General features: G+C 46.6%; 1 protein-coding gene across 6 annotated transcripts in view; it reads left to right on the forward strand.

Annotated features, from left to right (window-relative positions):
• Positions 1 to 108: 108 nt before the first annotated feature.
• Positions 109 to 25,781, forward strand: part of PHF21B (PHD finger protein 21B) — a 116,912-nt gene continuing 91,239 nt past the window's right edge. For 3 of the 6 annotated variants that reach the window (XM_056797636.1, XM_056797639.1, XM_056797640.1), the window contains exons 1-2: positions 134 to 784; positions 1,914 to 1,979. In XM_056797636.1, the coding sequence (XP_056653614.1) occupies positions 731 to 784; positions 1,914 to 1,979 (120 nt within the window). In that variant the 5' untranslated portion in view covers positions 134 to 730. Of the gene's footprint in view, positions 785 to 1,327; positions 1,671 to 1,913; positions 1,980 to 25,781 lie in introns of those variants that run through there. The other 3 variants (XM_056797637.1, XM_056797635.1, XM_056797638.1) reach the window with 3 other exon arrangements.

Here is a 25,781-nt window from a genome sequence, read left to right on the forward strand (position 1 = left end):
CAAGAGGCGGAGGATTCTTTTAGTCCCTTCCTCTCCCCCTCCCCCTCCTTCCCCCCTCCCCCCTTTCTCTCCCCCCTCCCCTGCTCGCTCCATCCGGGCACTGCCGAATTAGCATTGACGGCCGAGGCACAACTTTTTCCCGAGGCCGAGGGAAATCCAGGCGCGCACTCGGGCACAAAAATATAGTCCCTACCTCCCTCCCAGCCTGTCAGCCGAACTGCCTCCCTCCTTGCCTCCCTCGGGCTGGAAGGCGGGGGCTGGGCTGGGGCCACCTCCCCTCCCCCTTGGGGCGCCCCCGGGGAGGCCGAGTCCAGCTCCCGGGAGCCCACTCCCACTCCCACTCTCACTCCCTCGCGCTCTCCCCACTTGCACACTCCCAACTTGCTTTGCAGCTCCCGGAGTTGGTCCTGCCTGCCCTGCTTGTCGCCGCTCTGCGCCCGCTTTTTCTTCTCCCCCCCTTCCCCCAGGAGCTCGATTGAAGGGGGGTGGCTCTCCCGGTCCGACTTTGCCGGGGTGGGGGGGCCTTTGCTGCGGATTTTTTGGTGGGGGAGGGGGCTTATTCCTCCCCCCTCCCCCGCCCCCTCAAGTTTTCCTCCATCCCCTCCCTCCTCCTCTTTCCCGGGGAGGACCCGAGGGGATCGCGGCCCCATCTTCATTCCCCTGTGAGGCCTGACAAGCTCCCTGGGATCGAAGCTCCAACTGGCTGGAAAGTGCTCGACAAGTTACAGGAATGGAGCTTCAGAGCCTCCAGGAGGCGTTAAAAGTGGGGATCCAGGGTCATCAGGTAAGTGGTGGTAGGCTCTGGTCTTGGGAGTTAGCCCCGAAAGATAGAGACCCAAAGAGACTGGGGGGGGGGCCGGGGGGGACGGAAGGAGGGGGAGCGAGAGAGAGAGGAGGGAGAGAGAGAGGGAGAGAGAGGAGGGAGAGACCCCATACACACCCAGACTTCTAGTGAGAAAAAGAAACCGAGTCTCCCCGAGAGCACTGGAGACCCGGGTTCAGCGTGTACGGAGGGCTCCGCTTGGCTCTTCCGAGCTCAATAGGAGAAAACCCCCCAAACACTAGTTTATTTCCCCTCTCCCCCCTTTCCTCTGGGCTGGGGTGGGGGGAATTGGTAGGGAAGGGGCAATTTGGGGTTCGCACACCCCCCCTCCCCAGTCCGCTGCCTGCAGGCCACCGCCCCCTTCTTCCCCTGCACTAGCAGCCCACTTTGCCAAAGTAGTTTTGCAGAATGTTGCCGTGAGTTCTGGGTTGTTCTCGTCGGAATCCGTAGTGATCTTGCGGCTTCTGGTGCTTGGGTGAGTGAGTGTGCATGAGTGTGTGCGCGTGTGTGCCCCAGTGTGGGAGAGTGGGAGTGAGTGTGTGTGCGCGTGCGAGTGTGTTGGAGAGATTAGGACGAGACTTGAATATTTATGAGCTTTGCTGGAAACTGACTCGCAGTGTTTACTTGTCTCTTTGTTCCTTCCCCCCCACCCCCTCCAGTTCATTCACGCACACACACTCATACGCACATTCTTCCTGTCTCTTCCCTCACTCTGCTCTCTGGGTTTTGCTTTTGTTTTGAAAGAAAACAGTCATTAAACTAGGAGCCCCACCGATCCCTCCTTTGGGGTGATCCAGAGAAAAACCGAGCCAAACTAGTTGCTCCGATGAGGCATGGCGAGCCACAGGTAAATGCAGCCTTGCCTGCTCGCCGCCGGCTCTTCTCCCGTTGGCATCGGAGCCCTGGTGTCGGGCACCGAGGAGAAACTTTAGCGGGCCCAGAGTGCCTGTGAGGATGTGCCCGGAGCCCCCCGAGCTCCCCAGGCTTTCCTCCGCTCCTCTGTGCCCCGTCCCCATCCTTCCGGGTCCGGGAGTTTATAACTCTTCCCGGTAGCAGTAATTTCTCTTTCTTTTTATCGCTCTCTCCGCAGAACGGCGACCTTAAGAAACAGCTCCCAGAGAGGCATTCCAGGCTAGCGACCCTTAACGAGAGACAAGTAAGGCCGACTCCCGCCTGCGTTCTTCCTTCCTCTCCGGTTTCGAGGTGGCCCGGGTTTGGACAATGCTCTTTCTCAGATACCTGAAAAGTGGGTGGGTTAGTGGAAAATGCCCCTGGGCTGGAATCCTAAAGTTCTGCGGGAGTGCCAGGTGGGCCCCGGGGACTCGGAAGCGACCCCAGACATAGCCTGGCCCGGGAAGAATGTTAATTCTTCTTCCTCCTCCAACCTCCACAGAAGCGGGTTCAAAGAGCCATCCCCCGCCCCAGCAACCGAGGCGTCCATTTTGAGTTGATCGACATGTTTTAGGAATAGGGACAATTCTGCTGTCTTGAGCTCCTTGGTACTACTGGCCCTTTGCGTGTCCGGGGAAGTGGGGGGCTGGGGAGACCGAGGCGACTTGTCAGCAGTTTCTGGTTTGTGTGTTGAGCTGGTCCGCAGCGCTCACTGGAGGGCCTTCCCCCTCAATTGACCGATTTCTTTTCTGGGCTGGGTGGTCCCTTCCCTTTTACCTTTTCTCCACCCCCTACCCCTTCCAGAGGACACTTGAACTACTGTTTGTCTCCTGGTCCTCCTCGCCAAAGAGGGTGAAGGATGCAAGGGGAAGAAAAAGCAAAATAAATAAATAAATAAATAAACGGGTAACCAATCAAGGCGACACCCGCTGAGACAGGCCACCCAAACTTGGAGGTGCTGCCTCTTAATTTTTGTTCATTGAAAAAGAAAAGTTTACCCGAGAGAAGATGTCGGGTGGCCCTCCTTCTTTCTTATCTTTCTCGTGTCCCTCCCTCTTTCCTCCCTCCCTTCAGGCTGAGGGAAAAGTTGGCCATTGTGAGTTTGTTCAGCTGAGATCAGCTGATGGCGAAAAGCCGGCGTGGTTAGGTTTCAGCACCACGAACAGATGCCGCTGAAACGTCTTCCACGCTCTGCAAACGCGGCTCCCTTCTCCCCCCTCCGGTCCCTTGCTCCTCCTCCTCCCCCTCTACCTCCTTTCCCCTTCTCCTCCCCCTTCCACCTCTCCCTCCCTCTCCCCTTTCTGTACTTCTGCAAAACCTGGCAGCCTGCAAAACCCATCCAGGATCTGCCGGATTGCAAAGCCTCCCCCTGCCGACCCCCTTTCTCCCTCCCAGCCTTCTCTCCGCTCCACCCCTTCCCTCCCCCCATACCTAAGAACTTTCTCCATCGCGTCCAATTGCATCTCCCGCAGCTTTCCAAAAGCCCCTTTGGCGGAGACCCCCCTCCCCTCCCCCTTTATCTCTCTGGTTTTTTTTTCTCTCCTCCCCCCATCTTCTGTCTTTTCCCTTTCCCTGCTCCTCCTCTTACCCCCCCGCACCCTCCCCCCCCCCCCCGCCAGATCTCACCCATTCTTTCTCACACTCTCTCTTCTTCCCTCCCTCGGATCCCTTCCCTGAATCGATCGCTTTTCCTTTGGAATGCTGCAGAGCTCTTTCAGACCAAACTTGGAGCTGAGCCTTAGAGCCTCCTCTCCCCCGCCCCCACCTCGGCCGAATTTATTTCTTTGCCAAATCTCCTATTCCCCGACTAGTGAAAAGATGAAGACCTCTAGGTTGATTCTTCTTGGGGGAGGGGGTCGTGGTGGAAAGCTGATGCTGCGAGCGTCGGAGAGGGCGTAGAAAGGTTGATGGCTAAGGCCTGGGGTGGAGGTGGGGGAAGGGGGCGCGGAAAGGCGGCCAAGATGCAAATGTTTTATTTAAGGAGTCTTGGGGAAAGTTGAAAAGTGCTGGAAGGTTGGGGGAGAAATATGGCTGGTTGTGTTGGACTGGCAGATAGGCATGGAGGGGGAAGAGGAGAAGGTGAAGCAGGAGCGAGAGGGATGGCTTTTGAAAATGAATGAATTGTATTTTGTGTTGTGTGGCTGTATCTTTTTTTGAGGCCCCTAGCTCTGTTCATTGTCCCCGAGTTGGTCAGCGTTCCCCATTTGGTAGTGGGAGCTCCCATTTTGTGCCGAAGGGGGGGTTCCTCTCTTCTCAACATGGAGAAAAGTCTGCAGAGTTTGGGGTGGGGGAGGGGCCCCATTCATGCCGAACATTACCATTTTGATTGCTTCGATGCCATTTTTGGAGGGGGAGGGGTTAGACTACTCGACTCAGCCGAGCACAAAGATGCTTAATCACTGGATAGAATCAAATCAGACTTTCTCTTCCAAAAAGAAAAAAGAAAAGAAAAAAAAGCAAACCTGCCGCGAAGTATGAACTAAGGGTTCTCATTACTGTGGGTCTCCCCCCATAAAACTGCAAGTTGCTGACTCTTCCTTCGAGTCGATTTAAAAAGAGGACACCCCATCAGTTCGAAGGCTCTTTTAAGCCGCCGCCGCCGCTCCCCCCCCCCCCCCGAAATCTTAAGCAAGGCTTCTTTCCATGAAAGGAAGGGGGCCAGTTGGAGGCTCTCTTCCGCGGATTGTGGGAGGGCCCTCGGTGTCTGATCAGCCTCTTTCCGGATCATAGCACCTACTTCCAGACTGTTTGGATGTGTTTGATGGTGGCTAGTAAACAAGCAGCTATTTTCTAGATGTCGTGCTGGAATTTGTAGGGTGCAGAAAGACCCCCCCCCCTCCCGAAGGCGATCGGAACACTGAGATTCAATTTGGCCAAAGATGGTTTCGGGTCCAGGCAGCCTTTTGCCTTCAATTTGAACTCCCATGAACAAGGCGAAGGCAGCTCCCTCCCTCCCTCCCCCCTTCTTCCTCCCTATTCTCCCTCCCTCCCTCCTTCTCCCTCTCTCTGTCTGTCTCTGTGTCTGTCTCTCTGCCTGCCCCTCTCTCTCTCTCTCTCTCTCTCTCTCTCTCTCTCTCTCTCTCTCTCTCTCTCTCTCTCTCTCTCTCTCTCTCTCTCTCTCTTCCCCTCCCTCCTTTTCTCCCCCCTCTCTCCCTTTAAAGAAATACACTTTTAAAAACAAACTCCTCCCCATTCAAAAAACTCATCTCTAAGTTCGAGAAAAAGAAACCCCTCCCAATGACAAAGATTTGACCTGATGGGCTGGAACTCAGATTTGTGGCTGCAAATATTTTTTTTCCCCAGTTTCCCTTTGTGGCATTATATATAACAAGGGCTCGTAAAGAAGGGAGGGGGAGGGGGAAAGGGAGTGGGGGCCTGGTGAGGAGGAGGTGGTGCAGCATGCTAATAAACCTGCCTCCCCTCCCTCCCTCCCTCCCTCCCTCTCTCTCTCTCTTTCTCTTTCTCTCTCTCTCTCTCTCTCTCTCTCTCTCTCTCTCTCTCTCTCTCTCTCTCTCTCTCTCTCAAGCTGGGAGTTGAAATCCATAACAGGTCACCGATGAAATGAGTTTGGTGGACTTAATAGGAGCTTGGTTAGGCCTTTGCTTCAGAGAGTTGGCAAGTGATTGTCAGGCTCCTACTTGGAAAGATCAGGAAAGAGATTTTCAGAGAGATTTCCAGGCTACACTTTAGAGGTCCTCAAGGCTTACTCAGAAACAGTGAATGGCACCCCTACCCCAATCTGGATCCTTAGAAGGGAAGCTGTGGGGATGTTTTACTGTTTTGGGTTTTTTACAAATGCCTGTCCCTAGGGAGGGAAGGCAATAAGTATTTTATCATTGTGCCTACTATGTGCCAGACACTGTAACCAAATGCTCTACAAATATGATCTCATTTTATCTTCACAACAGGTCTGCTTAATGGTACTGTTAATGGTGACAAACAGGTCAAGTGACTTGGGCTAGTAAATGTCTTCAGTCACATTTGAAATCAGATTTTCCTGGCTCTGTTAACCATTTCACCTTCATGCCTAACTGTAGAGACAATTCACTATCAATTCTGTTGGGGTGGGAGGCATTTGTCCCCTAGAATAAAATTCTAGGCTGCCTTGCCTGGTGTAGCAAGATGCTATGAAGATTGAGGTTCAGTGAAGAGTACCCTTGAGTGATTGAATGGATAGATAAGTGAATGGGTGAAAATATCACCCACATTGATTAGAAATACAGAATCAGTAAGTGCTATATTTCAGGGCCCTAGTCATCAATTTCCCATTGGATTCTTTGAAATGTGCCAGTAGCATTAATGTCCTCATTCCTAAGTGGTACATGTAAACATAAAGAATTTGTCTGATTTTTAGTGTTTTTTTTTTTATATATTAGATCTCACACTTAAATGGGGCAGTGGTTTGTTAGAGAGAAATCTCTTGCTTAAGGCAATCCAGGGAGTCTAACCTTCACCTTCACCATGATGGTTTGGTGATAGAGAATGGAGAATTTGCTTCTTAGATGTTTTTCTACTGGGGATTTTTCCTTCCTCCATCTTTAAAGTGATACCATCAACATTCAATGGGCAGGAATGGGGTTTCCTTCCTATTTGCTTCTTTGCCATTAGGATACTACCTCTTCTTTAACAAGGTAGGATATGAGAAGATTCCATGATACTAGGAATCCACAACACATTCAAAGAGGCAATCACATTTTTATTTAAATTCTCAAACAACAGAGTTATCTCTGGACTGGCCTCTTAAAATGTTTTTTCCCTAGTTTTCTTAAGGGAAGTGTTCTACCTCAGCTGATTAAAGCTGTTGCTCAGAAACTTCAACTTGACAGCTCAGGAAAAAAATGATCAACAAAAAAATAAAAATATTCAAAAAGAGACCCAAATTGGCTGTTATTAATGAAGATCATTAAGTGGACTGAAAGAGTTTGTAAATGAATGGAGGCCTTTTCTGGTCAGTTTTATTTGCAGTCTAGACCAACTCTGGATACAGAGATGGGAGGGATTCAGCTACCACAGAGAAAGGCTTTAGCCCTTCTAGACATCACCAGTGCTAGGGAAGACCCACTAGACTAGCACTGGCTAGCACCTTCCAGATTCACACTCTCATTTGCTTGCCTACTCTGTATATCTTTAGCAAAAGTGAACTTGGACTCTTTTTCTTAAGACTATTATCTCCCTATCAGATTTACAGCCTCTGGTCCAACCCCCTCATTTTTACAACTGGGGAAATTGAGGCTGAGAGAGGTTAGTGGACTTGCCCAAAGTACTAAGGAGCAGAGTCAGACTCTAAGCCCATATCCTCTGGCTCAGCACATTTTCCAGTTTTCCTGTAACCCAATGGGAGTCCAAACTTGGCCTGAAGATTTGATGACTTGTGGAGTCTTCTGTACAGGAGCACTCACTTACCTTTTGAAGAAATCAAAGTATTTTTGAGTACCTACTGCATGCAGAAGATATAAAAGCTAAAAGACACCCTTCCTAATTATCTTCTTGGAACATAGTCAGTCTGTAAATATTTTAAAGTATTTGCTATGTGCCAGGCATTATGCTAAGTGCTGGGGATACCAAGAAAGGTAGATGAGTCCCTTCTCTCAAAGAGCTTCAAGGAAGCTGTGTCCAAGATAATTTGGAGACAATCAGCAGAGAAAAGGGGTAGAGTTAGGCTCTAGAATTAAGGAGAACCAGGACAGGCTTCAGGGAGAAAGTGGGATTTTGTCTGGGACCTGAAGGAAGCCAGGGAAGCAGTTGAGTGGTAGAAATGAGGAGACAGAGCAGTCCAGGAATGGGTGACAACCATTCCCAAGATGGGAGCAGAGTTTCTTGTGGGAGGAACAACCTGAATTGCAATGTATGTGGGAGGGTGTAAGGTGTAAGAATATTGGAAAGGTATGTGTTGAGAGTGACTTTAAGAAGACTGGAAAGAGAGGAGGGGGCTTGGCTATGCAGGGCTTTGAAGGCCAAATAGATTTTAGATTTGCTTTTAGAAGTGAGAGGAAGCCACTGGAGTTTATTGAGTGGAGGTGGGGGTGGGCTGGTATATCAGAACTACCCTTTCTTTAGGAATATCAAGTTGGCAGCTAAAAGGGGTGGGAGACTTGAGGCAGGAAATTCCTGAGCAACTATTGCAATAATCCAGATGTGAGGTGATGGGAGCCTGCACTATGAGGACAGTAGAGGAGAAAATATGGGGGTTGAGAGAAAGTGAGGAGTAGATAATGATGCCAAGGTTGAGAGCCTGAATGACTGGGAGTTTGGTGGTGCTTTCAAAAGTAACAGGGAGATTGGGTGTCATGGAGAGAAAGATTGTTCATTTATAAAAAGTTTTCCTGGGAAGGGTCCTTCATTGCACCTCCCTTGTTCCGTGCTTGGCTACTAAATAACAGTCCACCCTGCTTATGCCTGGTCCTGGCCTTGCTTTACGCTCCATCTCAATACTTTCATATCTGGGCCCTTCTGGATGGCTTCTACCCAACCTTTGCTAGCTAACATTTCTTTTTGCCACTTGATGGGGGGAGGGGGGAGATGGTGGGAAGGCTTCTATCTCTCTCTTCCATTGTAATCATTCCTTGTCTGCTGTTTCTTAGACAGCAGTTTGTGCATGATTGGTGGGAATGGTTAGAATGTACACTCTCAAGTGAAAGACTTTTTCACTTGTTCTCTCTCCATGGACCCATATCCCTCATTTGCTTTGTTCTCGCTTTCCTTTTCTTCTTTCCCTTTCCCTCCTCTTTCCTTGCTTCCCTCTTCCTCATCTCCTCTTCCTTTATTTCTTTTCCTGTTCCCCTCTCTTTTTTAGGGCCCTCTCCTCTTTTCCTCATTCTCCTCTTTTGCCTCCCTCCTTTCCACGTTTCTCTCTTCTCTTTGCCCCGCATTGCTGGGTGTTCCTGGGTTTGGTCTGATTTAGGCTGAGCTGCATTTGGGGCAGTGCTTGGGAGGGTAGTGCCCCTTTGGATGGAGCATCTTTCCTTCTGCCCTGCCTACTATTCTACATGGCAATGGCTTCACCCACTGCTGAGGGACCCCAGAAAAATATCTCTTCTATGTTCTCTAAAGTGTTTGCTTTGATATTTTAGTCACTTAAAAGACCTGAAGTCTGAAGAACACAGCTGATTTCAATTAACTTGAGTTTCTTCTGTGAGATGCCTCTAATGATCACTGCCTTTGATCCCATAAGGCCTGGTTAGGGGAGTGGTCCAGGATGGTGTTGTGTACCTAGCAAGTTCTTCCTCACAAAGCCATTAACTCTTCAGAAAAAGAGACCAGGGTCCCTCATTATGGGATAGAAGGGGCTTTCCACCCATCATTCCAGGGAGGTGCGGTCCATGGTGGGATGGGAGGGAGTTGGTTCCTCCTGGCTACAGGAGATGGAATTGAGACCCAGAAATTTGAAAGCAAGTGAACTGCCTAGTGAACTGCTGAGCTGAGAATGGAGTCCTGGTTTTTAGGCCTGGGACCCTTTGACTATAGTCTCAGAGTATGAGAGCTTGGGGGGAACTTGAACCATGACATGTCAGAGAAGCTTCACATTTCGATGTGATATCTACACCTAGGTTTCTAATAGGCAATTGGAAATGTGAGGCTGTAGGAGGTGAAGCAGATTTTAAAATGAAGTGAAATAGTATAGAGGAAGAAAAGAAGAGAAGAAGACCTAGGTCAGAGTTCTGTGAGATCCCCATGGTTCAAGGAAGGGAATATACATGAAGAAGACAGCAAAGAAAACTAAGCAGGAGCAGTTGGGTGGAAGGCAAACCAGCAAAAAGCAGGCACAAAAACCTCATGAGAAGACAATGTCAAAGGCTTCAGAGAGGTTACTGCAATTCCATATTGTTATCAATATTTTTTCTCCATAACTGGGTTTCTTTACAGCATCCTATACAATATTAATTCTTGAAATTTTTTCCATACGGCCTTTCCAAGTTTGCAAAGCACTGTATGTTTATTATCTTATTTGATCCTCTATAACCCACCAAGGCTGAGAGAGCCTGCCCAGGGCCAGATGTCTGTTTAAGTGTCTGAAACAGTGTTGGAACTCTGTTCTTTCCCACTCTGAGTCCAAATCTCTCCACAATGCCCAGAGAATGGCAGAACTGGGAGGAGTCTTAGAACATGGAACCTAGGGCCTGGGGGGTCCTTAGAGGTCATTTAGCTCCTTTTATATACAGGCACACAGATCAAAAGTGTGTGACCTTCAGGTAGGTGGGATTATTTGTTTCTCTTTATCCCCGGTGGTGGAAGTCTCTGCAGTTTACTAAGATCCAGCTTTGTGTGGAAACAGTTTCAGGGGACAGTATCAGGGATGTGGCCAGGCCTTGGTCTAATAGCACTGGACTTACTCTCTGGGGTGTCAGGAAAAGGGGATTCTGGTTTCCTTCTCTGTGCCTAGGGAAACCTTGACTTTACTTTTATTGTGAAATCAAGGCAGTCCACTCTTCCTGGTTTTTGTGGACAGAATCTGGAAGGCCTACCTACCTCTGACACTGATAGGCAAATTCCTTCACCAACCTAAGCCTCAGGTTTCTCCTCCATAAAATGGGGATAATAATGTTAAAAATCCCTACCTCCTGGTACATGTTTTGCAAATCACCAAGGCCTTTATCAAGGCCAGTTTTTAAATAATGTTGTTGCTCCCTATTCTGTGGACACTATCACTTTCTTAATGCCACCCAAGCTGGAATTTTATTTTTTTGTCAGATTCACTGAACTCAACTCATGTTGATTTTATAATCTGCTAACCTCACCCAAGTTCTTTGTGTTTTCTTTTTGTAATCACTATTTTTTGTTGATACCTTTTGTTTTACCTTCCCTTCACTTTTTAACCCATTCTTGGTCTCCCAGCCCTTTATTTAGGGCTTTATCAGATAAAGAATAAAAAAGAAAAAGGCTGTAGGAGCAATTTAGTCAAACCAGCTAACACAAATAGAGTATGACAAGAGTTCCACACCTATAGTCTTTCACCTCTGCAAAAAAGGCAGAGGACTGCAATTTCTCACCCCTTCTTTAAGAACAAATTTGTTCTTCAACAATGCTTCAATTTTTATGCTTCAAACTGATATTATTGAGTTCATTTTATAAATTTATGACTTATAAATTTATAAATTCTTTTCCTAGTCTACTTTCTTCACTCTGGATCAGTTTCTCAAAGTCTTTCCATACTTTTCCATATTGATCACATTCATTGTTTCTAATGGTGCAAGAATATTCCACCCCATTGATGTGCTACAACATTTCCCTGTGGATGTTCATCCACTTTCTTTCTAGTTCTTTGAATATTTTGTTATTTATGCAACCTTTCTCTTTGTCATTGACCCCCTTGAGTATGTGTTGAACCATGAGATCTTTGACCAATGAATATGGACAATTCGGTCATTTTCTTTGCATAATTAAAAGTTTCTTTACAGAGTGATTGGGCCAACTCACAACTCCACAGGGAATTTCCTTGTCTTTTCACAACCCCTCCAATATCACTTTGCTCATCTTTTTTTTTTCATCCTTGACAATTTGCACTAGGGCCTTTTTAAAAAAGTCTGTGAAGTCCTGCCTCTGCTGTCTTATGCTTGTTCAGTGCCAAGGGAAAGTTTAGATAAATAAAAAACTCCAACACACATATTGGTAATGACTGCTAATCACATTCATATGATACCTTGTACATTACATAGACATTCTTGGGTGATTTGATTCTCAAAACCCCCTTGAAGTATATCTAAAGAGGGGAAGCAAGAGAGATCATAGTTCCCATTTTATAAAGGAAAAAACCGAGGCTTAGGGAAATAAAGGGATTTTCTGCCCAGGGAGTAAGTAAGGGATGGAACTGGAATCTGGCCTTTTTCTTGGCCATCCCTTTTCTCTTGGTATCCCAGGGTTTGAATACCTTGGTTGAGAGAAGAACTCACTGTGGCACCCAGGGAAGGTGAGTCTCCATTCTCTAATTCCCATTTTGTGAAGCTTTTGGAATCCTCAATTATTATTTAAAGATTTGTAGATTGGTAACCATTAGGGATGGGGAGGAGAGGGGAAGGAAGAATATAGGATGACTCCAGGGTCTGGGGGATATTTGCAAGAGGGTCAGAAGAAAAGATAATGAGTTCCATGTTATAAGTGTTGAATTTGAGGAACCATGGCACATAAAAGTAGAAATAGCCCCAGTTTATTAGGAGGATCAAACACAAATAACATGTACTTTTTAAGGCCTGCAGCAAAGATCATTCCTGAGGAGGTGAAGGAGGGGAGGAATCTGGGAAGTTTTCTTGGAGCAGGCTGGGACTTTAGAGGATAAGTAGATCAACTGAGAAAGAGGGGGAATGGCCACATCCCAGACAGAAAGAATCCTATGAGTACAGGTAGGCAAGTATACTGTGTGTGGTTGTACATGTATAGGTGTGTTTGTGGGTGGCAGGCGGTATTTCAGGGCATTGTGTAGTTTGGCCAACGTGGAGAATCCATAGAGGGGAGTTATTGCATGATCTAAGGCTGGAAGGGCGGACCTTGAATGTCAGGCAAAAGCTATTAAATTTGACATGGGAAGCAAAAGGGAGCCCCTGAGATTTTTGAGCAGAGGATGACCCGATCTATGCTTGAGAATGTAAACATGAAAATGTGGTTTGCCAAGACTGTGAATTGCCAAAACTGTAAAGGTTTCGGCCAAACTGTAAGGATAATTTTTAGTGTCTCGATTTAAAATCTAAAAATTAAGTGGTCGCCATGGGAAAATTCCCAAATATGAAAATACCCAAGTCAGTTGGGTTTTATGGAGATTTTAATTAATATAAATGAAGGAATTAAGGGAAAGAGAGAGAGACAGAGAAAGAGAAAATAGTAGAAAGGGCTGAAGGGAGAGCGAGTCAGTCTTTATTACTCACTACAAGATCGTCTTCAAGCAAGCTCCAAACCTCCAAACTCCAACTAACTTCCAATCCAAAAACTAACTACAACTCAATAAGTTCCTTCCTTTTAAAGAAATTTTCTCTTATGTCACCTCCTCTAAATTTTCACATCTACCAATCACCGCAGATGCTTTCCCCCAGGACTGCCCATTCTTAGTTCTCATCTTCTTTTGTTCTCACCTTCTCTGGTTAGATTAAATCTACTGAGTACTTCACACCTCTTTTGTTAAGCTTGCTTGACCTTTTAGGTACTAATTTAACCTTTATAGGTACTTAGCACCCTTTTGTATTAGATCTAAAAATAGACCTAGCTTAAGGTTTTAGCTTCACTATAAGTATGAGTTAGGGACTTTTCATTGTTTAATCAGGAGTTTTCAACTTTATCTTCCCCTAAGGCACTGTCTTAGTAGGGTGGAGTAAATTTAAAAGTTCTCAATACATTCCTGACCAAGTACCTCCATTGTTAAAAATGGGGGAATAGCTTAATCAAATCTTCTGAAGTAGAGTCTGAGCAGTTTTAAGATTCACAAAAAGGAGAGTTCCAGTAAGGATATGAAGTATGAATTGGAGGGGAGAGGGCCACTGTATCCCACATGCACCAGAATCTTCCTCTCAGTGTTCCTGGTGATGTTGAATGACATCCCTTGAGGAGCATATGGTGGTGGTATGTAACCAAAGTGGGGGATGACTATACCTTAAGACACAACGACTGTGAAGAATTCAGAGAAACTCTGGAAGATGTACATGAGACCAGCTTGAGGACACTGAACAGACACAAGCCACCAATTATGTAAATGAAGATGAAGCTGTTGGGCTGCTCTCTTGGAGGACCTGCCACCAGCAACATTGGCCCTAGAGTAAAGAGGAGGAGGAGGATCTGTTTCTTCTTAGCTTGTTGGGAAGGCACTCTGGGTATAGAATGCTGCATACCCTGGGAGGTATGCTTGCTGTGACAAGCGTTTATTCAGTGCCTGCTGTGTGCTAGGTTATGGTGGTAGCTCATAACCCCATGGCTGGTCCACATGAAGAAAAGGGGAAGAGAAGAAGGGCTGTGGTGAGGGTGCATTTCCCAGGGGAGGTTCCCAGTCTCCAGAGCAGAAGGGCTTACATGACATGGGAGGAGCTAGCTTAGAAATCTTGCTTTGCTTCATGACCAAGGAAAGACTGGTGATGGGGTCATTGGCAGGGGTGTGGTACCCCGTTAGGCTTGATCTTCACCACCCTGGAGAGAGGAACCTGTCTCCGCCACTAGCCACCAACCTCTGTTATGAGCACCTACTTCATGGACAAAAAGGAGACAAAGGGAGTGCTTGGCATTCTTCTGAACCACAATCAGAATCGGGGTGATCCACATACATCCTTGCTCCATGTTCATTTTCTGTATTCTTAGCATCTTAGCAAACCAGTATCTCCATAGCCCCTGATGTGTGGGTCAAGCTGGTCATTTGTACTGTCCTAACCCTGAAGCTCAGGAAGTCTTCTTCAGCCTCCTAGCACCATTTGTTACCTTATTGGATCCTCTCAAAAATCCTGGGAGGTTAGTGCTGTTATTATCCTCATTTTCCAAATGAAGAAACTGAGGCTGAGGGAGGCTCAGTGATCAGAAAGAGGTCATTTGGCTAGTAAGTGTCTAAAGCAAGGTTCAGATGCAGGATTTCCTGACTCCAAGGCCAGGGAATTTATCTTATACTAGTTTTGGGAAGGGTGCTAGCAATTGGGAGAGGGAGGGAGTGAGGAAAAATCACTGATAGGAAGCAGCATTTGAACCTGCCCTTTGAAGGAAATGTGAGCTTCTATGAGGTAGGAATACCTGTGCAAAGGTGGGAGATGTGCTGGGAAAGACATAGGGTGCAGGAGCTAGAATAATATGGAAACAGCCTATAAAGGGAGGTCAGACACATGTAAAACCCAGTGGAATTGTGCCATCAGCTCTGGGAGGGGGGTTGGGGAAGGGGAGGGAAAGAATATGAATCTTGTAACCATGGGAAAAAAATATTCTAAATTAATTAATTAATTAAAATCCCCCCCCCCAAATTTGCAAAGCACTTAAAAAAAGGAGTGGGGTGGGGGGAGGTCAGAGCCAAACTGTGCTTTAAATGATAGAAAAAAGTTGCATTTCTCCTTGGATGAGCTTTTTCCCCTCAAGCTTCTTGAGGACATCATTTGGATTGGATCCCTGCAATGGAACTCAAGAAACTGTCTTGGCAGATGGAGAGGAGAAGGTTCAGGGAGGGAGGCCCATGAGATCTGTTTGCAGGATTGTCACATGGACACACCATGGTCACATGGTGACAAGTACCTCTCTCTAGGATGGCACAGATCAAGTCTGATGGGGCACTAATCCCCTGTCATCATCAGTACCAGCATCCTGCCACATTGACAAGGAATTTAATTCCAAAGGACAAGACCAGGTTTTATTGTTGTTCACCAAACTCTTCATGAGCCCATTTGGATTTTTTTGACAAAGATACTGGAGGAGTTTGCCATTTCTTTCTCCAGCTCATTTGACAGTTGGGGAAACTGAGGCCAACAGGGTGAGGTGACTTGCTAGGGTCATATAGTTGGTTAAGTGTCTGCAGCCAATTATAAACTGAGGAACATGAATTCTTCTGACTCCATGCATGGAATTGTGCTACCTAGCTGTCCTCAGGATCAAGTGTAACAGGGCAAATATTACCAGCATATCATGCTCCATGAAGCTAACAATGGGAACTGTCCCAAAGAGGCTAGTTTAGCATACAGATTAGTGGGTTCTCCCTTATTGGAGGACTTCAAAGGCTGATGAAGGCTGATACACAGTATTGGCTCCAAGGCAGAAGAGTGGTAAGGGCTAGGCAATGGGGGTCAAGTGACTTGCCCAGGGTCACACAGCTGGGAAGTATCTGAGGCCAGATTTGAACCCAGGACCTCCCATCTCTAGGCCTGGCTCTCAATCCACTGAGCTACCCAGCTGCTCCCTGGATGCTAACTCTTGAATGATGCCCTTTGATCAGAACTACCCCACCAAGGGTCAGGAGACCTGACTTTTTTCTTGTCTCTCTACCTAACTAGCTATGTGACTTTGTCCATGGCTCACAGTCATCCTTGGTCTCTGTTTGCTCCTTTGTCATAGGATCATATGGCTAGTGAAGTGTCTGAGACAGATTTGAATTGAGGAAGATGCATCTTTCTGACTCCAGACCTGGCTCTCTGCCCTGGGCAACCTAGCTGTCCCCAGGACTAAGTGTAATAGGGTAGACATTGCCAGTAGAGAGAGATGGGTGACAAGACTTCTGAGGTTTTTCCTGTACTGAGAATGCACATTCTAGGGTCCAAGACCCCTCCAGATCTGACCTTCTAGAGTTCTAGATTTTACATACACCCATTTAGTATTCACTCATCTCTGTGGCTACACAGGGCAGCATGATGGAAGCTTCTGGAGGACAAGAACTATTTCTCTTTGTCTTTGTATCCTCCATGCCTGGCACACAGTTGGTGTTGTCTAAGTACTTTTTGCTTTGAATTGATGATCTCCAATTGGAGAGTGGATTATCTTATACATTTCAGAACTGGGATTTGATCCCAGGTCTCTTGGCAACTGCTTCTGATGGGTCCCAAGCCAATGAGTCAGGGAGTCTGGAGCACCTATCTGTAAATGAGAGCCCCACTGCAGCCCCATAGCCCACTTCCCTACAAAGTAAGCATCGCAGGGAAGTGACATGGTGGCCTGGCTTGACCTGGTGAGCTGGCCCAGACAGGGTGGACTCCCCAACTCCCTGAGGGTGGAGCACATTATGAGCACAAGGGATGGCCCCCAGGAACCCCCACCAAGAATGGAGCCTGTAGCCTTTTTTAAAGTATCCTTTAATGAAGTTGCTTCTCACCAGTATCTTAGCAACACATTTTGTCACATCTTAGTTCAGAAGGCTCAGCTGTGTGCAGCAGCTGACGTGTTGCTCCAGTCATTTATTTTCTCAAGGACCCCCACCCCCGCCTTTTTTGTTGTTGTTGTGGTTGCACTTCTTGGTGACTCCACACAGGGATGGGCAGAGAAGCTTCCTCCCAACTGGTCCATTCAGATTGCTGATGAAAGAGACATCCTCCCTCAGCCTGACTGCCTGCGAGAAGCCAGCGTGGCTGGGAAGGTTCTCAATGGATGTGGCAGAAAGGGGAGGCAGGGGAGCCACCACCTCTCCCACCCAGCTTACAGGCCCCTGGCTGTTTTGGGCCAAGGCTGCCTTTCTCTGTTGCTGCTATGTATGCTGTTTAATCCTAAGACAGATTCATATTCCTTTTTTTTAACCAGAGGGGAAATGGGGCTTTGGGAAGAGAGTTCTAGTCTTGGAGGCCGGAAGCCTGGAATTTAGGAGTTGGGTCACGATGGGCAGCTCACTCTCAGTGGCAGGTGGGACTGGGCTCAGACGACCTTGGATCAAATATAAACTCCCCAGGCCTCCCTGTTCTCCAGTGAGCACTGGGGTTTTAGTGCACATGAATCAAGGAGGACTGGAGCTATCGTAGAAACAGCTGAGGTACCGTGGGAATTAATGTAATAATAATAATGTCGGTTTACATAGCCCTTTAAGGTTTGTGGACTCTTTTTTATGCATTGCTTCCTTTAAGCCTCAAACCAGCCTTGGAGGCCAAGTGCTATTATTATTCCCACTTTAAGGATAAAATCACCCAGAGAAGGTGATTGACTTGCCCAGGGTTTCATGGCTTATAAGGTAGATTCAAGCAATCAATAAACATTTACTAAGTAGGGCCTGTGTAATAAGGACAGGGGCAGGCTTGGCGCTCAGGTTCTCTGCCCCCCAAACCAGAAAAATTCTGAGTATTGATTCTCCTTCTAAGGTCTTTATAGCTGTCCACGTTCTAGGCTCTGAGGTCTCTTCTATCTCTGACAGGTGTGTTTCAAGGCCCTTCCTTGTTTGGACATTCCCTGTTCTAGGATCCCTCTCAGTTCTGGTGTCTTGTATTCTGAGGGCCTTCTCGGGGCTGCCATTTTCTGTTCCAAGTTCCTTCTTAGTATGGATCCAAGTTGGAAGCCAATTGGGAAGAGCTTCCAATGCCAAACAGGTGTTTGTGTTTCCTACTAGAGGCCGTGGGGAACCTCTGAAGCTTTTAGAGCAAAGAAGTATAGCTACATAGAGGTTTTTGGGGTTATCCTTTTGGAAGCTGTGGAAGATGAATTGGAGAGGGCTGTGGCTTGGCATGGAAACTGAGTCGAGGTGATGAGGGTCCCAATTGGAGTGGTGGTCACTGGGTGACCAGGGAGCAGAGAGAGGTTTTCCAACATATTTGCTCTCCTTCCTTGTTTGGGACCATCAGGACATCTGGAGAGCGGTCATCTTCTACCATCTCCAACTCGTTAAGAAAAAGTGGGCCAGTCCCTGAAGCCCAGGACAGAGACTTGGATATCTGCTTTGTGGAGTAGTGCCAGTGCTGACTTCTCTTTGAAATTTCCCTTTTAGCCAGTCGCAAATGCACCCCAATGTGCTCTTTTCTAATTCACCTCTTCCCATGGTGCTTTGGTGTTCCCAAGAGTAGCTGGAGAGCCTTTGCCAAATGTTTTGCTAAAGTGCAGGAAGGTGACCTTTCTTGTGGAGCTTCCTTTGGCCTTGTAGCCTGGTGGCTTTGACAGACAGGAAGCTAGATTGGTCCTGGTAGAGCTGGGGGGGGAGGGGTAGTGGTTCATTGATGCTCTCTTTCCTAGACACTCACTAACCTTCTTGAATATTTGTTTTTGTGAGAGGCCTATAATTTTGTAGTATCCGCCCCCTAGGAAGGGGATTTCCCCTGCTGTTGGATATCGACATTAGGGCACTGGGCAGCAAAGTGCCTGGTCTCGAGGCTGAGTTTGGGCTAGAGGCAGGACTTGAACTCAGGTAGTCCTAATTCTGAGGCCAGTTCTCTAATCACTTTCTCTTACTGCCTCTTCCTTGAATAATATCTTGTAGAATTTTGCCAGGAGTTCCACTGAATTCAACTCCACTAACATTTATTAGGCACCTCTTCTATTCAAGGCAATGAGTTAGTATTGGGGGATGAAAAGACAAAGTTCCTGCCGTCTTGGAGTTTAGATTCTATGGAAGGGATGCAGAATATAAAAAAAAAAGTAAACATGACAATTTGAGGAGTAAGAGAGAAGGTCAAGGAAAGCTTCCTGGCTTCTTGGAGGAGGTGGTACTTGAGCTGTTTCTTGAAGGAAGCTGAGGATCTTAAGAGGCAAAGAGGAGATGGGAGGGCACTCCAGGTATTAGGCACAGCCTGGACAGAGGCATAGATATAGGAAATGGGAGGTCACGTTTGGGGAAAGGAAAAGAGAACAGTTTAACTGGAAGATGGAATGCTCAAAGGGAAGTTGTATGGAATGAGTTTACCAAGCTAAGTTGGTATAAGGTTCTGCATAGCTTTAAAAGTCCAGGCCAAAGGGGTTCTTTGTTTAAGAGGCAATGTGAAGCCAATGGATGATTTTGAGAAGATGAGTGTGGTGGTTAGATCTTTTCTTTAGGATGATTCTTTGGGAGCTAAATTGAAGGTAAGTAAGAGAGAGAAGAGACAAGAAGCAGGGAAATTAGTTAGGAGGCTAGTGCCATGGTCCAGGTAGGAGGGAATCAGGAAGGTTTGAATTTGGGAGGTGATGGTGCCAGTTGAGATCAGGAGAAGGTGTAAGGGTTCTTGTAGAGGCAGAATGGACTAGATGTGTCAACAGGTTGGTTCTGAGGATGGAGGGACTTGCAATTAACTGAGACTGTGAGCCTGGGCGACTGAAAAGATTGATAAGATAACATCTTCCACGTTAACAAGGATATTCTAGTTAGGGAGGAAGATAACCTTTTCTGCTTTGAATGGGGTGAGTTTAAGATGATGCTGGAACATCCTGATGATGCCCTGTAGATCAGTAGAGATCAGAAGATGCTGACAAGATTTTGAGCCTGGGAGTCCTTATTAGAGGCAAATCAATTCCCCAGGCATTTGTTAAGGGTTTTCTGTATGCCTGACACTGTGCTAAAGACTGGGAATATAGAAGAACTCAGTACCTGCCTTCAAGGAGCTTATGTTATAATGGGTGAAGAAAATACAGAGAAGCTGAAAGGAGTTGGGAGCCAAGGAATGTATCTGAGTGGAAAATACAGACCAAAGAGTGTGGGGCAAATCCCAGAGAGGAATGCAGACTAGTGAATAGAGCTGGCTTGGAAACTTTCCTTTAAATGGAAGTTCCTTGAGGAACCGATCAGTTGGAGGCAGGGCTAGTAGTGGTGGAGAGATCTTTCAAGATGAGAATGCTGCAGGGTTAGAAATGATAATTGAACTACATGGGAATTCTTGAGGCCACCAAGGGAGAGAGCCCAGGCCAAAGTCTTGGGGGCCATCCACATAAGATGGGTGGAAGATGAATTGATCACTTAGCAAAGGAGATTGAGAAGTTAAGGAGAAAAAGAACCAGGAGAGAACATCTCAGAAGCCTAGGGCAGAGTGTTCAGCAGTTGGGGGTGGCCAGCAGTATCCAGGGTTGCAAAATGTCAGGACTGAAGTAAATTCACAGTATTTAAGAGATTCATTAATCCTGGAGAAAATGGTTTCAGTAGAGTTGTGATAGGGTTGGAAACCAGATTCCAAGGAGCTGATGAGAAGTAGGTAGGAGAATATGAGGACATAGGGACAATGAGTACAAGTATAGACAATCATTTCTAGGAGTTTGACAGTGAAATGAAGAAGAGATAGAGGGCAATAGCTAGAGGGGAGAGCAGAGTCTAGAGAATAGGGTTTTTTAAAAAAATTTTTTTAAGGATTAGGGATGTTGGTAGGCAGCGAGGAAGGAAAGAGAGGGACAGAGACAGAGGATATGACTGAATGGAGGAACAGGGAAGGGGATGGGTTGAGGTACAAGTGGAGGGGTTGACAGTGGACAAGGGGAGGGCCACATCTTCATTAGAGGTTGGAAGAAAAGGAGAGAATTGAAGGTGGTGTTAGGGGTGTTTGAAGTATGCATCAGAGAAGAGAGAGATCATGAAGGATGTCCTGGAGTGGGGGAATGGGAGTAGTTTGAGGAGAGAAGAGAAGTTTTGGAACAGCTGATGCAGGGACTGAGCTTGGAGAGTCTATCAGGGAGCCTAAAAAGAAGGGATGGGGTGCAGCAGAGAAAGGTTGATGGAGCTTAGATGAGGTTTCCCTCCACACAAATTAGACACGTACCTAGAGAGCTGGCTTGTGTGACTCTCCAGCAGCATATACATTAGAGTGAGGACAGATGGAGGGGCTAACCCAGGGTTGTGGTTTGACAAGAGTCAGGTCATAAGTCAAAGGGGCAAGAGATTTGTGGTACAAGATATTATCCATTTGAACTGGTTAACTCTAGAGTTCAGAGGTCAAAGGGACAAAAGTGGGGCCAGACCAGGGGGGAGGACTTAGATAGAGAAGGTGGGAGGGACACAAGGAAGGAAACAAGGCTGGGGTCAGATCAAGGAATATCAGGCTTATGGAGGCTACACTTCTGGGTGATGGCAGGGTCCAGAGTCTGTCTGCCCCATGAGGGTGGATATCATGTCTGGGGTCAGGATCTGGGTGACCAGGGTATTTTTAAGGGGACATAAGAGCATATCATGCCTTGAGTCTTAGCTAGGGATTGAAGACATAAATAAATGAGGAAAGGGAGGTAGAAGGAAGGAAGGAAAGAAAAAGGCATTATTACCACCCGCTTGACATGGTGACAGGTTCAACATGCTTTGCAGACTATCTCATTTGATTGCTACAACTCTAGGAGGGAGGGAACTTGCCCAACTAGCCAGTATTTGAGACTGGATTTGAACTCTCATTTTCCTAATTTCAGTTGTTAAGAACTTACAGCCTTGGAGGCTGACGATGGTTGTAGTGCTAGCTCCAATTCCTATGACTTCAAAAAGTCAAGGATCCCATCATCACTCTGATGCTCTGTCTAGGTCCAGGCCCCTGAGGATCAGAAGGGGAGCTGTTCAGAGATGGGGTCCAAAGGTCTGCTTCTTTTGGAAGCAGCTGTGAGTAACAAGGAGGCTCCCCCAGGACACTGGAGTAGGGGAGCATGAGAGGAGGAGCCCTTTACCCGCTCAGCCTGAGGAAGGCTCAGAGATGCAGGGCCTCCAAAGGGGGCCAATTTCAGCAGATGGGGAGAGGTAGAAAGAGTTCTGAAGCAAAGGGCAGCTTATTTAGGAAGGGAGCCCAAGGCCAACTTTTAGATGATAAAGCAAGAATTGGCAAGGGCTTCTTGCTCTCTTCTTTCTCCCAAAGGCAGCATTTAATCTCTTCCTAGGGTATCCTTATTGTTTTATGTGGAAACCTCCCTAGATGATGTTGTGCCTGTGTGTATATATGTGGTAGGGATATTCATGCCTTCTCAGGAAGCTCCCAGAGGGCAGCAGGCTCTGTTTCTTAGGCTTCCTTTGTGACCTACAGTGTAAGATTAAACTTAATATCCAATAACTCCAAGTATTATATTTTATAAAGTTTATTATAATCACTTGAAGTAGAAAGAAAATAAACAAAAAATAAACCCATGTGTGTAGATTCTCCTGCCTGGCATAAAGCCTGCTTTCGCAGCTTTCATCAGGGGGAAAGAGCAGGAGGGGTGGGGTCACACAAAAAAACGTTATCTCCAAAGCATAAGGACATAACATGAGAAAGGAAGTGGGATGCTGGGGGAGAGAGTCCTGGGGTTCAAAATCCTAATTACATAACAGGGTTCTTCACCCAATAGCTGCTCAATAGAAATGATGATTTGTTTGATTAAGGACATAACAGCAATAATTGTAGATCTCCTTCTAAAAGCTTTAAAGAATTATTCCAAGTACTTTCATTGTCAGGGCTTTGTGGCCTGGGCTATTATCCTTGCTTTAAAGATGAGAAAATAGAGGCTGAGACAGATGGGATGATTTGTCCAAAGACCCTTGTTGGGCAGTTGCTTGGAGCTTGGCAGCTCTTAATGAAATGGATTGATCTATAGAACCTGCTTTGTGAACCCTACAGAATGTATTAGCATTGACTTGAATCTCTTCATCAATGATGGTTGAACTGAAGTAATGTTTCTTCAGTTGTCATTTCAGCAGGGGCACTTACTGCTTTTGGGGGGTTCTTCCCAGCATTTCCCTGAAATTCATCATTCCTGCCCCAACCAATATCCCTTTCATTTGGTCCTCCTTGGCTGAGTTCAGCTAGTCCCTACTCTTCACTTAAAGTCATTGCTTAGCATCCCGTTGGGGCACTCTTTCTCAAGAGAAGGCTATGGGCTGATGTGCCATCCTGACAGGGGCTTGGTCCTAGGCCTAGAGCATCAGAGCTGAGGGGACATTTGACCTTGTATATTCCCAGGAATTGAAGCTAGGAGGCAAGAACCCAACCCCCTCATTTTAGAGAGGAGGAGATGGAGGCCTTGAGGGATGAAGCAAGTGAGGTAGAATAGATTACCAGAGGTAGGATTTGAACCCTTGAACTCCAACTCCAAAGCTAATACTCTGCTATTCCATGTTGCTTCAACCCCTTTGTTTTATCATATTTTTCTACTATCTTGATTATATTTTCACATAGTCCTAGGTCCTAGAGCTGGAAAAGGCCAAAAAAAAAATATGAAGTCCAACTCTCGTTTTTTACAGATGAAGAAACTGAGCCCCAGGGAAGGGATGGGTCTTGTCCCAAGTCAACCAATAAGGGACTTATAGCTCCTGATCCTCAGCTCTATGAACCTTACTTCATCAGCTGTTTCCTTCTGACCCACTGGCTTTGTTTCCTCTGCCCTAAGTTCTGCCAGGATTTCATCAGTACCATGGTGTGATGTTGGACTTTAAGCCTTGGTGCTCCCCAGTCCACCGATGGCCCATTGGGCCACTCAAACCTTACAAAATAAACCTAGCCTTTCCAGGGCAGTGGCCCATTGGTACTCCCAAGCCTTTGGAGTCTTTTGGGGGGGGATACCCTGAAGTAAATGTACTTTCTGAGAAGCCTATGTGTGTTCTCCCTTGCCTCCATGTTCCAAGCTCCACACTCTGTGCTCACCAGCCTCAGGTCCCAGGTCCTGCTGCCAAGTCCCTGTGCTGTCCTCAGGGGTGTAAGTGTGTGGTGCCCTCATCCAGCTCCTGAGAGTTTAGAGATTGCCCTGGCCCTCACTCTGACTCTGGCACAGTACGTGGTGTGGGGAAGGGATGGTCAGCTCGAACTTTGGTAGGCTTAGTTTTACTCCCTTATAGCATGGAAATGCCCCAAAACTGCCTACCTTCAATGCTGTGCCCTGTGACAGAGCCCCTTCACTCATCTGATTTTGATTTTTGTCCTTTTGAGGTGCTTTGTATCTGTCATGCCATCTTAGCCTGGAAGAAAGGGGATAGTCATTCTTGCCCTCTTAAATTTCTAGGGCTACTTGGGGAGTTCCCTGATCAAGGAAAAGTCACAGGAAGGCTCATCTCTCTTGAAGGATGTAGACATGCTGAAGCCCCTCCCCACATAGATCAGCCTCACTCACTGGTCTATTTGGGAAGGAGGAAAAAGGAGAGTGTTCAGCACAGAACAGACTGGGAAACATGAAAGACCAAAGGTAGCTGAAAAGTGCTAAGCTTTTGGTCATAATCAGAACAGCTATCATCTGTTTATTGGGCTACAACTGTGACTGAGACCCTTCTTGGCATGTCATGGCACCATTGATATTATTACTTTCACCACCAGCATTATAATCTTCATCCCCATCTCCATTACTACCATTACCATTTTCATCATCACCATAATCACTGTCTTCATCATCACCATTATTGTCACCATTATCACCATCTCCATCATCACCATCCCCACCTTTGCCATTATCACTGTCTTCACCACCTTAATCATCATCATCATGACTATCTTCATCATGATCATCGTTACCATTTTCATTATAATCCTTCTCTTCATCATTTTGACTATTATCCTTGATGTATGGAATATAGTCCACTTCTATCTCTACTTAAATCCCAAGTTTCTTTCAGAGCTCAGCTCAGGTACAAACCTGAGGTACATAAGGTCTTTTTTAACCCCAAATGGTTAGTGTCTTCTCCCCCTCCCCCAATTAGCCTGTATTTACACCCATTTTGTATATTCTTATATCTGTGCATATTATCTCCCTAGACAGAATGAATGTAAGCTCCCTTAGGTCAGACAGTGTTTGACTTTTGTCTTAGTACCCCTGGTGCCTGATACACTGTCTGTAGTATACTAAGTCCTTAATAAATCCCTGTGGCCTGATTGATCGATGGAGATGCACATGAGTCTTCCTAGAGAAGACTATTGGACTTGGAATCAAGAGATGTGAGCTTAAATCTCAAAGCTCTGCCACTAACTTGTTATATGAATGTCTAGAAGTCCCCCTTCTTTTAACCTCAGTTTTCTCATTTACAAGGTTGAAGGGTGGCTTAAATTGAATTCCGTTCACTAAGTATTCTTTTGCCCATAACTGGGTACAAGACCCCGTGCTTCATGCCACGAGGAATTCAAAGTCAAAAAGGACTGAGCTTTTCTTTAGATGCAGTCTCTCAGTCTGACAAGGAGAGGCCCAGCTAGGCTTAATTCAGATTCATCATTCAACAGGCAGCCTTTGTGCAGAGCTGTATTGTGCTGGGAATATCAAGGTTAGGCTAACCTAGATATTGTCTCAAGACTTTAACAGTGTGTGTGTGTGAATGGGTGAGGGATTGGGGAAAGATATATGTAGCCAAGTAAGTGTGGCATAAAGTAGAAAGTGATGGAAGAAGAACCCACACTGTGAGCCACGGGAAGAGGTGAGGTTTTCTTCATCTGAGGGATCAGAGCAGGCTTCCTGGGCCATGGAGCTGCAGAAGGGAGGACCTGAGAAGGAGGTGAAGCGAACTCCAAGGACAATGTGAGGGACAGCACACAGGGGGGAGATGACAAGATGGCAATAGGGAATGGAGGCTCATTCAATCTTAATGGAAAGTCAGATATGTGAGATGTCAAGGACAGAAGGCTATGAGCAAGAGTGGGTAGAATGATGTCTCTGGCCCTCCATGACTTTAATTCCTCCGCTGTAGGGAGGAATTTCAGCTCCTAGAGGCTCACCCACTTTCATGGCAAATATGAACTTTCCTTAACACTAGCTGATTCCCAAGGGCCTTTCAGGCCTCTGGGCTTGAGCCAGGAAGATATGCAGTGTTTTGAGGGGAGGAAAGTACCAACAAGAGCAGAGAGAGAACATGAGG

This window comes from Monodelphis domestica, chromosome 5 (assembly GCF_027887165.1).
Source record: "Monodelphis domestica isolate mMonDom1 chromosome 5, mMonDom1.pri, whole genome shotgun sequence".
Classification (NCBI taxonomy): Eukaryota; Metazoa; Chordata; class Mammalia; order Didelphimorphia; family Didelphidae; genus Monodelphis; species Monodelphis domestica.